The sequence below is a fragment of the Zosterops lateralis genome (assembly GCF_965231275.1).
Source record: "Zosterops lateralis genome assembly, chromosome: 22".
Taxonomy (NCBI): domain Eukaryota; kingdom Metazoa; phylum Chordata; class Aves; order Passeriformes; family Zosteropidae; genus Zosterops; species Zosterops lateralis.
The window spans coordinates 3,835,705-3,849,431 of NC_139782.1; the positions used below are offsets into that span (position 1 = coordinate 3,835,705).

Consider the following 13,727-nt stretch of genomic DNA (forward strand, 5'->3'; position numbering starts at 1 on the left):
GCAGTCTGCAATTTAACACACACATCTGAGCTCCAAATACATTCAGCCCCTGCAAGAGGTAAATTAAAAAAGAAATTACTTTGAAAACTTTTGTTGCAGGTACAGTGACGCATATCCCAATATGACATTTTCACATATCACCCTGAACTCAAACAAATGGGATTTTCCTTTGAAAATTTTCCCCATTGTCTATCTTACTAAGAGAGGCAAGAAACCAGGTACTTCAATGCAATGTCTGCTGCATGGCACAGATTAAAACCACATTAAAAATACAAGCCCTAGATGCACAGGAGTGGGAAAAGGTTTGCTGCTAAAATACCAAAAGAGGGAAGTGTATGCAGAGAACAACAGGACATAGCAGATTTTGTTTATTCAGGTATTAAATGCAGCTGTACTTACCAGAGAAATGACTTCAGATGCTACACACTTACTCCCCAAAACTGGAGAGCAGCATTTAATCAAACTGGGAGAGTGTGGTGGGATAAGGGGGCCTATTTGTACATGAAAAGTGAATGAAGAGAGTTTCTATTACTCATGATCACAGGTAACAAGTGCACTTGTTCTGCCCCAGAGAGAACAGAAGTTTTGCTGTAGGCAGAAGCTGACTGACTGGTCATCCCCTTGAGATGGGAAAGACTCACTCCTTGTGATCTCCTCCAGATCATCTCCTGCCAAGGGTAGGGCAGACAGGGTCAGTGCAATTTGTTCATCTCTACACCTGGACTGGGAGCAAAGCTCTCTTTTGCGGGAGGCTACAGAGGATGGTCTGACTGATATGAAGGCAAATACATGTAGGGGGGCATGGTGAGCAGCTGAAATCTCTCTACTGAAGCAGATTTCCTTGATATGAAAACTGTTACTTAAAGGCAACAGCAACTGGATGGGGTTTTTCCTCCTAAAAGGTATTTTAATTTCTACTGCAGAAGGATACCAAGTCTTGTCTCCTAAGAGTCAGCCAGTAAAATTTCCTGCCTCTGCCTCTTTACTGATCCTGGCGTAACATCACCCAAATAAATCCAGAAAAAAAAAAATCATTCAGCTTGGAAAGGTTTGAAAACTGAAACCCAGGAGCAAATTCTGCGATCGTGTATCTGCACAGTCCAACAGCACAGGTACAGAAAACACCCAATTTGTGTATTACAGACAGACGTGTTTGCAGACATCCCTCAGCACCAGGGGCTGTGTCAGCCTGTGCTCATCAGCAGGCCTGGGAATACTCTGTGTTTGTGCACTCCAGCAACAGACACACACAGGGTGTTATCAGAATGCAAAGCAGCAAAGAACATTTTGCCATTACAGACTTACTTTGGCAGAACAGCAGCCAGTACATTTTGAGGTAGCTCAGAGTTTACTTTTTCCAGACAGAGAGCCACCCCATTTCCACATCAATCACACATCATTGGTCATTCCAGGCAAAACCTGCAAATCCTACCAAACTTCCAGAATCTGCATCCTGCTAATTTCTCATATGCTGTCACATACACAAAGCCTTAAAAGTGCAACAACTGTTTCTCCTCCAACACTGACATCTGGCCTCTGCTACAGCAGCCCCTGCAGAACCTGCCCTCAGGGCACATCTGGGCCTTTGACCTCATTTCACCCAATTCCTACTTCGTCTGTTATCCATAAAAACTCTTAAAACTTGTAAAAATACGAGGACATACAACAAAAAATGGTAGCACAGAAGTCATCATTTGGAAACAAATGGCATCAGCTGCTGGTCCTTTGTTAACCTAAACAAATATGTTAAACAAATAATGGTTTCTCCAGCAGGCTCAGACCCAATTCATGCTCTCACTCTTGAGTCTTGAAAACGATCTCTGCAACTCCAAGTCAATAAAACTCCATCATCAACAATGCAGTTTTTCTTTTTACAATGTTACATGGAAGCAGGAGTCCACGCCACCCCTCCCTTGCTGAAAAAACAGGAGCAATAAGCACACAAAATGGTGATGTTTCCAGCAGCAGGTTTTACAAAAATCCTGCTGCCCCAACAACCTCTCAGGTGTGAGATGGAACAGAGCAGACTGCTGGCAGCTGAGGCACATGCCTTGAGAGACCTGTCATGAGAATTCTCCCACTGATATCTAAAAATTTTTAGCTTTTTCACATATTTGTAGCTTTTTAGGTTTCTAATATATAGTTTTAGAGTTTCTAGCACTTTCTTATCATTTTTTACACTTTAAAACAATAGCTAACCCTTTTTAATACATCATGTCACTTGAAATTCTATTTAGTCTTATTTTCGAGAAAAGAATTTCTAACAAGGATGTCTTGTTTTGCATCACCATTTGAGAGTCCAAACAAGATGCAGGACAAAGAACCTCCTGGAGACACTCCAAGGGACAGGCCCAAGGGTAGAACTGTTGAATTTACCTCCTAGATACACTAATTAATTAACCTTGTAAAAACTGTAGAAATCCTATACCGCTCGTGCTCATACCTATGCTTTCTGCACCTGAATGCTTTCATTAAAGAACTGCTCTTTATATTACCACTTTAATATATTGTTTGGAAAGCTTTTTTTTTATTATTATTCCAGGCAACACTACCTCTTGGCACCTTGCTGCCTCACAGCCAACCAGCCACTAACATGACTGAGGAGACAGTGAGTGGCTCTTCATGCTGGGAAAGAGACTCTCAACAGACATTCTCTTAGCACTTACTATAACACAGTTACAGCATCTTCATTTCTTTTGTTTTCTTCCCAATATGAGGATTAATAAATGAGAGAAACAGCTGTCAAAAAGCTGGCCCTATATACAGATGTGTAACTTACCAAAGGCCAACTTATAGAAGATAAACACTGGAGCTTAACCACCTTTGGGAGTAAAAAGCAGTGTGAGGAGCTCTTCGGCTTCCATCTGGCTCAGGCAGAAATAAATACTCATTTAGAGCAGGCTGCACCTGCAGTGCAGCTTCCTATGATCTACCCTGAATGCTGCTGCAGCCCATGACAACAGAACTCATTGAGAGTGTGTGAGTGCAGACCCTGTCAAACCCCAGCATCTACTCACAGCCATTTTGGATACTGAAAAAATACCCCACCGACAACGCCATCTAAGCATGCCCATGATGAAGATACATGTCCTTTTTCACACATTCATGCACTGGTAACATCTACTGCAGAGCTCTGTCCTGTTACAAAAGCAGCAGTGTTAGTCATTGCAGTAGGGTTAGTTTATACGAGATTCTTTCATATAATTAATGGAGGTGAAACTCACTGGCATATCTCGGCCGCAGCCCCATGCAAGCAAGCAGAAAGCAAATATATTTAAAATGGAAGAGAGGAACTGGCTAGCAGGCAGCTACACTCACCCTTTTGTACAGCCTATGGTCCACCAGAGGGCTTCAGAGTGCAAAACAATACCAAAGAGCCATTAGACACACAGGGCAACAACCGTACCTTACCCAGAGCTTCACTTCAGGGAGGAGGAGACAGCACTTCTGCTTGCCTGGAGAGAAAGAACCCTTCCCACTCCTGCCTATGGGACTCCTCTTTACCAGAGAAGGGCAGTCCTGTGTGTTTAGGTGCTTTAGGGCAGAAAGTTATAAGCAAGTAGAAAAAACCCAACACTGTCATCCCCATGGCTTTTCTGGCTGCATCCTGCCTTCCCTGGCAGCAATCACCTCTTTTCTATCTCATTCCAAATGTTACTCCATACTGCAGATCGTAATTAACAATGGCCTAGATATCCCCCAGAAGAGTAAAAGTTTCCTACAAATCAGAGAAAGAATAGGAAATAGGAGGTTACTTTTCCCTGTACTATACATGAACTCAGCTCAGCAAATCCAAACCCATTCAGAACTCCCAGATTTCCCTGCAGCTCTAGATGTGTCACATCTGAGGATCATTAACTAGGTGGAATCTTTCCAAAATCCTTAACTATGCAAAGCTTTGGTTCTGCCTCAGGACAGTGAGCCTGGAGACAGCTCAGCTCATAGGAGGTGTTAGGGGCAAGCTTTAGGCTGGAAGTTAGTCAAGTACAAGCTGACAGGTTTGGGCACTGTGGGGAGATGGGTGAAGCTCTCCTGGGAGGCCAGGAAGTTTCTGTTTCTCATTCTCAACAAAAAAACCACTTCTGTGACAAGTCATGTTGATACTGTGTTATGCTGATGCATGTTGTTCACTGGGTTTTTGAGAATATGACAATAGATGGATAAATATGGGGGGTTTTGTTCAAAGTCAAAAGGAAACAATACATGTCTGACGGTCAGAATGACTCCTGCTGATGAATGATCCCTTTTGTCTCCATGGCATTCAGCTACTAGAGCTCCAATAGCTTCTCTAAGAGGATATTCAACTAAATTTTATGTATCTTCTGATTTTCATCAACATCTATGCATCCACTTCTGCGAGCTCCAACTGCAGAACCTCTCATTAACTCTCCCAAAACACCTGAAATACTTCTGGCCAGGCAACAAACATTAAGTTCAGGAGATCAGATCCTCAAGGTGATCAAAATCACATTTGAGACATTAAGCCTTGGTGCCAAAAAGTTATTAAGCAAAATAGGACAAGATGACCATTTAAGCTGTTCTGAATGCAAGCAGACAAAAAATTCTCATAACTGGCTTAAAGTAGACTTTGATCGTTTTTGAAGAGGAAAAAACCCCACCAAGCAGACGGTTGCCAGCAGAAGTCCTGAATAAATCTCACCTAAAGGCTACAGAGTAAGCTCTGGAGAGTAATTTTTTGGCTCAGCAACAAAAGCTGCTCATGGACAAAAACCTAGGTTAAACCATTTAATTTTTCAAAGGTTGAATTTTGAACTTTAAGCATTTACTGCCTTCTCACTTAGCTCACTCTCCTTACAAAAGACTGCAACTGGCTTTTGCAGCCTCTTCCCCCAGCTCTATCAACTGGCAGAAATCTGCTACAAGATCCTGTTTGTTTGATGTTCCCTTTTCTCACACACCCTCAGATTTTCCAAAAATAGTTGTCATTTCTATCCCTTGCACTGACAAGGCACCGTGGTTTAAAAGTGGCTCCCTGGTGCCATTTTTATACTACAGAGCATTAACTAACATTAAATATTAGCTGTTATGGCTCACCCCTGGATGTTCAGGAGCTTGGGTGGCTGAAGTGTTTCTTTCTGGAGACTGAGGCTTTCTTAAATTCTTGTTTATAGCAGCAGTGTGCTAATTTTGAGTAATACAGGAGGAGATTGCAATGAGATTTCAACAAGCAGAAGGAGTGTGTGGGGCTCTTAGCCCAGGTAGTCCCATCCTCATCAGCTGTACCCTGTGTGAGTGTCACATGGGAGACTGAAGGGATATAATTAGGAGGCTTACACAGAGGTAATCTGAAACTTACTCTTAGCATCCTAAGCTTTATTACTCTATCCTTAGGAAGAGGTAAGCAAGAAAACTCAGGGAGGAATAATGTTGTTACTAAGACACAAAGAAAATTCAGAAAGCTTGAGGAAGAGCAGATGAGAAGGAAGCAATTCCACCTGGTAGCCCAGTGTACCTGCACCACAAGGCAGCTAAGAAAGACATTGCAGAGCCAGGTTTGGGAAGGAATGGATGCAGGTGCTCTCACCAGGATACGGCTGTGCCGGGGAGACACAGGGATCTGCCTCTCAGGACAGAGAGCAAAGAAGCAAACAGATCAGTCTGAGCTGAGATGCTGGAGCAAGTGGGGCTCTGTTCTATTAAGTAGATGATCTGTGTAATCTCCAGTATTGTATTTTCCTTTACAGTTGTTTACACAAGCAAAAAGCTTCTAGTTTGTCTTCAAAATCCTGTGTGGTAATGAAGCTCTAAGAACCTGATTTGCAGGGTGTTTGTCACTGTCCGCAGAGAGCAGAGTGGTTCCAGCAGCCAGAGGAGCTCAAGGGTCTATGAGACACTAAAGCAGTGTGACCCCAGGAACACAGATGCAGCTCAAGTGCACAGAGCATGAAGTGTACACTCTGTTGGAAAATGCCTTCCTGCTTGCTAGAGCATTTTTAGCAAGCAGGAGAAAAGTAGAGAATGAGGCTCAAACTTGTCACATTTCTAAACGGTTCTATAAATCTGGTAAATTTATGTATTTTTCAAGTAGATTCTAAATGCTGGTTTTGTCATTTTGGTAAGTCTTGCTTTCACTTTTAGCATTTACCAATGCCACAACGCTCCTGTTCAAATTTGTCAATACTAATAATAGTTACATGAACGCAGTTTTAAACTCTTACGATTGCTTGGAGAAAACGTGCAACCATAACTCTGTGATCATTTCTATTTGAAAAGCAAGAAAGTTTTGAAGCATGGTTAACATCTCCAGTGGAGGCAAGTTACTTTTTCCTTTTATTGCATCCTAGCCAAGAACCACAGATGTATTCCCAAGCAACCACAACCAGTACAAGTGCCCAGGGACAGGGGACAGGACTGCACTGCTGCAGGAATTCAAGCACTGCACAATGTGATGTGAGCCAGAGAGAGCCTAATGACAGTGAATCCCCCCTGCTCCTGAATTTCTGTCTGGAACTCCCCAAGAGCTAAACCCATCCCTCAGGGATGCCCAGAGCAGCGACCATGCTGCTGGAGAGAGGAGACTGACCCTGAGGCTGGCCTGCAAATGAGCAGGGTCTCTCTACAAAGGGAAGAGGAGACACTGAGAAAGAGAAAGGCAACAAGCTGAAGTCAAGAACTGTTGGAATCATGAGCAATTGAAGCCCTGCAGAGTCTGTGTTACTCAACAGCTGGAGTCTTAACTGAGCCCTGTTTAGAGTGCATGGCACATCCTGGGTGTTGGTGGGAACCCCAGGGACACAGCCAGACTCTGGGTCTGTGTGTGAGCTGGCTCCAAGAGCCTCTCAGGCTGACCCCAGACACCCCATGGATGGAAACTTGGCATGTGGCTCCCCCAGGGACTGCCTGGATCTCATGCAGATCTGAGAGGATACAGAAGTTCTGAGCCTCCAGGACATGCTGCACAACAAACACAACAGAACAACCCCTTTGGTCTCTTCCATACACCCTGCTGGAAGTGAGAAGTCACATGTGTTTCTTCATCAATGACTCTAGTTGTTTCAAGAGCACTTGGAATCAGCCTGGGAACTACAAAGCCCTCTTTCTTGTCCACATATGTTACTCCCCACTGAACCTGGAGGTACTTCTATAGCATGAGCCACACTGACCTCCTACAAAGCACAGCTTTGAAATCTTGCAATAAGGACTGAGTCTGTTTCTAATATCAGGAGTCTATCACATGCCTCTAAGAGCTCTCCTTGTTAAATGTCAGTGGACTGAACTGAACATGCTTCAAAAATGCATCAGGTGTGACCAGCTCCTGAGTGGATGAAATGCATGGGTAGTGAGAATGGAGGGGGCAGAGTCAGAAACATCAGGGTTCACCACTGTCTAGACAAAGTCCCAGTTTGCAACTTGATCATACAGGGGATCCTTTCAGCTGAAACCACAGCAAACACCCTGCTGGTGTGGCAGTGCTGGCTGCCACAGGGGAGCACTCTGGCAAGCCTGTGCTGTTCCCACACTGGCAGGAGCTGGTTCACTTCGTGTCTGTGGAGTGGTTGAGGTGAACTAACCTGTGCTGCTCTGCTGCCACATCCCCACCTACCCACACTGAAGAGAACACACACTTGAGGAGAGCCAACCAAATGATTCTGTGACCAAACTAAAGACATTCCCAGCACACACCAGATGTCATCACTTTTTGCACTTTCCCACATACCATGAACGTTTTGGGCGGCACTCAGAAGCTGTAGCTGTGATTTAAAAGCTTTTTTTTTAGACTTCCTCAAGACCAGTTTTTAAAGTCAAACGACCTGGGCTGTTTTACATTATAATCAATGGAGCTGTACACAATTCTCTCTCACCAACAGTCCCAAGTTGAAGATGTCATTTTTGACAGTGCATCTTGGAAACAGCTCAGCTTTGTTCTTTGATTAGAAGATCTGTAGTGAGCTGGTTCTATTATATCTACATTGCACTCATTGCAGACACACTTGAAAAATGTCACATTGCTCTAAGGAAGGGCAGATACCAAAATATAGTGTCATACCTGTGGCGGCAGCGTCGTAAAAACCGCATAATCTTGCGAGCAGCTTGATCCTGCTTCTTGGTAAGCAGACTGCTTCTAAACACAAAAAACCCCAACACTGAAGTGTAGGCAAAACTGGGGAGAACACCACTAAATGCAACAACAATTATCCTAAGAACCACAGTCCTTTCCCCGCCAGCCTTTGTCTGTGAAGCACAGCACAGCCTCAAAGAGCATAAAAACAATTTATAAAGATCCCAAGAGCATCAACAGCCCCGGGGCTCACCTGAGTTTCTGCTGGACGATGGTGGCTGCCCGGCGGTTTTGCCTCCTCTTGCCACACTCCTTGTAGCTGCGATAGTACTGCTGGATCAGCATCGCGGCTCGCCGGCTCTGCTGGAATTTTTTCTGCTCATAGTAACTTCGGAATTTGCTCTGAATAAGAATGGCAGCTTGCGTCATCTTTTTATAAAGTGCATACTACAACGGAAACAAAGAGAAGCTGAGGCATCCTAGTAAGGCCAGTGAGAAGCAGGTTCCTACAGTGAAAGACTCTTGAGGCTCTAAAACCATACTCATTTATTTCTCATCACTATTCTCTGACTGGGAATTGTGTAAGAAAATGGTGACAGCAAACTGGAACAACTCTAAGACTAGGGCAGAACTTAGTGTGCATCAAGAAAATAACTATCTGTTTTTCTGCCTGTGGAATAGTTTGACTGGATTAATGGAATCACAGAATAGTTTGCAAAGGCCATCTAGTCCAACTCCCCAACATGAACAGGGACATCTTCAAGGAGATCAGGTTGCTCAGAGCCCCATCCAGCCTGCTCTTGAATATTTCCAGTGATAGGGCATCTGCCACATCTCTGGACAGCCTGTGCCAGTGACTCACCAGCCCTGTTGTAAAAACTTTCCTCCTTCTATCTAATTTGAACTTATCCTCCTTTACTTTGAAACCATTACCACTTGTCCTATTGTAACAGATGTCTGTCCCAATCTTTCTTGAAAACCAAACAATCCCAACAAACCCCTAAAACCACAATAGTTGTAAGTCTAATACTGAGCCTAAGACACAGGCAAAACTAAATCTCATTAGAAATCTGTAACAAGCATCCAATGAACTCACAAATTTGAATGAGCAGTCACACACTTCCCAAATTCCATCTAGTGCTGTATTATTTCTAGCCCTGTGATTCCAAGTAAAGCAGGCAGAAACTCTCAAAAAGAACATCTTTATTCTACATCCTTTTCCTCTGACAGCATGCAAGGTGATGACCACTTAACAGAAACCATGTGTATTCATGCATATTTTTAAGTCCTTTCTAAGATGGAAATATAATATATAGAAGTTGCACTCATACTACTGTAACAGAGGTTTCCAGTGTTTATGGATCTTATTTTGGCAAGTTTTAATACTTTCAAAACTGATGTGTCTGTTGTTCTTGGATATTTTATCAGCTTTGACTTCTGCTCACTTTCAGACAGACGAGTAGCAGCTACTGCCCTGCAACAGGGTTATGTCCTAACATATCTCAGTATTTTCCACTCTACTGGGACCAAAAACCCCAAAAGCAAACAAACAACCCTCCCAACATAACCCCAAAGCAAAAAGTCCTCCAATATCATCACAAACCACCATTTACCAAATTTCACTTTTTGGAATTGAAGCAGTCATTAGGAGCAGTTATATTTTGCCATTATCCACTATTAGTTTTATTGGGTGTTTTGTTTTCTTCTTTTTAATGTTTTTTAATTAATGGATCAGATTGTGATTTTAAATTTGCTGTTTTAAGTAAGTCCACTCATGGGCTGGTAATGGTTCTCCTTCAAAGTTTTAGCCCAGATGGGACTTCTGTGGCTGAGTTACAAACCCCTGAACAGAAGGGTTTAAATACAAAACTGTGCTGTGAGCTGTGACTGTTTCAATCCAGTCACAAACCTACATTGACCAGTGCAGTAACAGATCAGAGGAATAAGGCACATGAAAGAGAAATTAGCAGTCACTGCATAGACCAGACCCCAGTATGTTTGCATGCAACTCTAAGACCTGAGTAGCTGCACCCTGTCCTCCTCTTGTTCCCTTCTTCTTTCTGGGAAGGGGATCAGTGGAGATGTCACCTAAATTCCTCTCCAAAGAGGAAAGCCTTGGCTGACAGTGTCCCAGAGCTCAACCCACTTGTGCTGAGAGAACAGTCCTCAGCCTGACATAAAACCACATGGCAGGGGGAAGTGGATGGAATATCACCCCAAGGACACACACTCTCCAGGAAAAGCACACCTTGCCTCCTGGTAGCCCTGAGAAAAGCTCACTTGATTCTAGAATCTGATGAGATCAAGACGTTGCACAGCTGGGAAACCCATCTTTACAGCAGAGAATTACTGACTGTGAACAGTTTAAGACTGGCATCAAAAGCCGTGCCTCCAGCATGAGCAGCAATGTACTGAGATGTTGGTCTTAGGAATTCAGCACACAGGTATTTCAAAGATGAATGGTCAAAATACTTCAGGAGGCAAGCAGAATGCAGAGGGCATTGGCTCACAGGTGGGATAAATGTTCTGTGCTCCCCAAATGCCAAGTGACAGCTGATCAGGAGCACTAAAGGCAAGCCTGGCCTCTGGAAAATGGCTGCAAAACCCTCCCAAGCACCTCAGCCCATCCCTGCTCATGGGAGCTGATGCAACTGTGGCACAGCAGTCCTGACATAACTCCCAGAAAATCTGGTTTGTCAGTGATTTCTCAGCCACAGGCATTTATTAGTGGATACTATTAAAATGTTTCTCCAAAATGCCATGTTCTCCTTCTTTATACTGAGTGTGAAAGTTAGTGACCCATGGGGAACTGTTTCCAAAATAGTGTTTGTATTTGTATTACCTTCAAGGCTATCCAAGTAAGCTTGGGGAGAAACAGAAAAATACATAGTTAATGTTAGTTCTGCAAATAAAGAATGATAAAAAACCAAAACAGAACAAAAAGACCCAAACAATCTTCTTTCAAAAAGAAGTGATTCCAGGATCCAAGACAAAGCATTTTGTCAAGCAGTTTTTGAAAGGAATTAAGCTTCCCTACTACAGGGAGCATCACTCCAGAATGAAAGCCATGTGATGGGTTGGATGTGAACCACAATGCAGTCAACTGACACTAAAAAGACTTCCCAAATAAATGTTTTTGAGGGCTGTAAAAGAGCACAGGTGCCTTGTTTCACTTTCTATGAACATGCTGCCAGGCATTAGACAGACTGTGTCTAGCAGGGTAGAGTGCAAAGAGGGATGTGGGCTCTAGTCCTCACCAGAAAAATCCAAAACCAAACAACAACAACAAAAAAAACCAAAACAAAAACCCAACCAAAAACCAAAAAAGAAAGGTATCTTCTTTTTCTGGGGTTGAGAACTCAGCCTGAAAACACATCTCCAGCCAGAGTCTGGAGAATAGCCTCAGTCCTGGAAAAACTTACACCAAGCTACAACATGTGGCTTCCCATAGCTTAAAAGTTTAGTATGTGCAAAATAAAACAACCTATTTTTCATCTTCACCCTTATCAAAGGCAAAACCAACTTCAATTTCACAATGAAATTTGGCAAGCAACTAGTCGGAGAACAGTCTCCTCAGGCTGTAGCATGCATAGAGGCCAATACAGAATACATCACAGCCCTCCACCTCACAGCAAAAACACAGGCATTATCACAAACAAATTTCAAGGATTCCCTTGAAAACTAAAATTCAGAACACAAATCTTCTTCCCTTTTCAATTTTGCCTGAGCACTGTTTTTTTCATTACTGCATGCTGAAAAGCACACAGGAGGAACAGTGGGACAATGCCAACTACAAGGGATGAGCTCATGGCATTTACATGTGCTTCATAAAATTTCACTTTCTTCATTACCTGTTTGTACTTTCGGTAGCAGCGCTGAATAACAGCGGCAGCCACCTCCTGCTGTTCCCGGAGAGGACGACCCTGTGTGGGGAAAGAAAGGAGCAGCATCAGTCAGGGTGCACCAAAACCCAGAACAGCTGATGTGGCTCTCAGCTGCTCACAGGGCAAACCCCTCCTGTCAACGCTACCCGGTCCAACTCAGGCCTAGGCAATTCCTGGAGATGTCTCTGCTGTCAACTCATATAAGGAACAAACCTTCAAAATGCACCTTTACATCAAATGGGCAACTAAGCAGAACCTCTGGGGTATATTTTGAGGATGTGCTTTGTGAGTGCTGCTCTGGCACAGCAGGTGTGCCATGGCATGGCATGCACTCCCCATACACTACTTCTTGAGCAAATATCAACAAGGGAATGCCAGAAGCATTGAAGAGGTTATGACATGCAGTTTCTACTGTATTTTTGTCCCTGGAGTGGGTATTACTCACATTTTGGTTTGTAACAAAATAAACTCTCTCACACACCCATCAAAGAAGACACTGAACATTTGGACCACATACCTTGTATTTCCTGAATACTGTCTGGACGAGTTTGGCAGCTTCATAGAGTTCTCTCTGCTCATGATCAGACAGAGTTAACTGTGCAAACTCATTTTCTACCTTCTCGCTGGTGGATGCACTCAGAAATTCAGACCAGTCTGCTGCCGAGGGAAGGCTGGGTTTCTCAAAAGCTATTTCACTGATTGGTGAGCCTGCAGGGCTCAAGCTGGTGTTCGAAGAAGGGGTCAGGGGTTCACTATACAGACTTCTGAAATACCAATCACAGTAGGAATTATTGGCTTACAAAACACGTGGGCTGGCACCACAGCTAAGGACAACAACAAGACAGAGTTCAAGACAGAAACTTATGCTCCCCTCCCTCTCTCCAATCAACACCCCACACCCCTGAGCCTGCCTATCCTGCATTGCACAGATGTGGTGCTAGAGTGAAACCCCCATTCCATGAACTTGTAGCTGTGCTGGCAACTACATATCTGAGTATAAGACTGTGCCTGGGCCTGCAAGACCAGAATTGAGTCCCACTGAGAACTGGCACCTGCAGGCTGAAGAGTCAGAACATGCACCCACACCACACCAAAACCCAGAGCAACCTCCCAGCTCTCACAGACCTGATCTGTGCAGCACTGGGTAAGTGATCAATGTCAGCAAGGTAACTGGCCAGCCAGCTCATGGTGGTGCTCATGGCAGCACTGTCTGTCCTCTCCACCAGCAGCGATTCCATTGGCACAAAATTCTCCCGCTTGATCCTGTCAGGCGTAGCTTCAATAATGTGCTCTGCAAGTGTCATCATGTTCACCTGTCAAGGGGGAAAGAACAGCAAACTTGAGCTCCCTGGTAGAAGGTGCCTTGTGCTTCCATGTTACTGTATAGCTTTAGACAGAATTTCCCATTTTACCCAAACCTGTGGAAGCTGGAGTCTACTGTTTGTCTCAGCAGTGGAGAGAAACCCATTTACCAGTGCTCATCTGCTTTTCTGCCTCTTCAGACCAAGCACTGCAGAATTTAATATTCCCCAGGCCTCTTTTATCTTTTATGGAGAGCCCCAGACGTCTGGTGAAAGGTCTCTGGGCCCTCCCTCTACAGCTGTCACTAGTATGTTATTTCCAAAGGAAAAGTGACTTTGCTGCCCTTTTGCTGAGATGTGCAGTAGAGCACGACAGGACAATAAAGGCACATCAAGAGAAGTTAAAAAACTGGAGACAAAACATTGTTGGGAATCCTTCAAATGAACATCCCTCAGCTCAGCAAGTTCCACAGGAATTTTCAACTCAGAGAACAGAGAACTGTTTTTGTTTTGCAATGCTCT

The 13,727-nt window shown here is 43.8% G+C and overlaps 1 protein-coding gene across 8 annotated transcripts in view; it reads right to left on the bottom strand.

Moving 5' to 3' along the window:
- The window catches only part of CAMTA1 (calmodulin binding transcription activator 1), a gene marked incomplete at its 5' end in the record, with an annotated part of 236,542 nt that overhangs the window by 10,379 nt on the left and 212,436 nt on the right, over positions 1 to 13,727 (bottom strand). For 6 of the 8 annotated variants that reach the window (XM_083876763.1, XM_083876766.1, XM_083876768.1 and 3 more), the window contains 7 exons: positions 3,319 to 3,349; positions 8,009 to 8,083; positions 8,274 to 8,467; positions 10,863 to 10,883; positions 11,872 to 11,943; positions 12,422 to 12,668; positions 13,030 to 13,217. In XM_083876763.1, the coding sequence (XP_083732889.1) occupies positions 3,319 to 3,349; positions 8,009 to 8,083; positions 8,274 to 8,467; positions 10,863 to 10,883; positions 11,872 to 11,943; positions 12,422 to 12,668; positions 13,030 to 13,217 (828 nt within the window). The remainder of the gene's footprint in view (positions 1 to 3,318; positions 3,350 to 8,008; positions 8,084 to 8,273; positions 8,468 to 10,862; positions 10,884 to 11,871; positions 11,944 to 12,421; positions 12,669 to 13,029; positions 13,218 to 13,727) is intronic. The other 2 variants (XM_083876765.1, XM_083876764.1) reach the window with 2 other exon arrangements.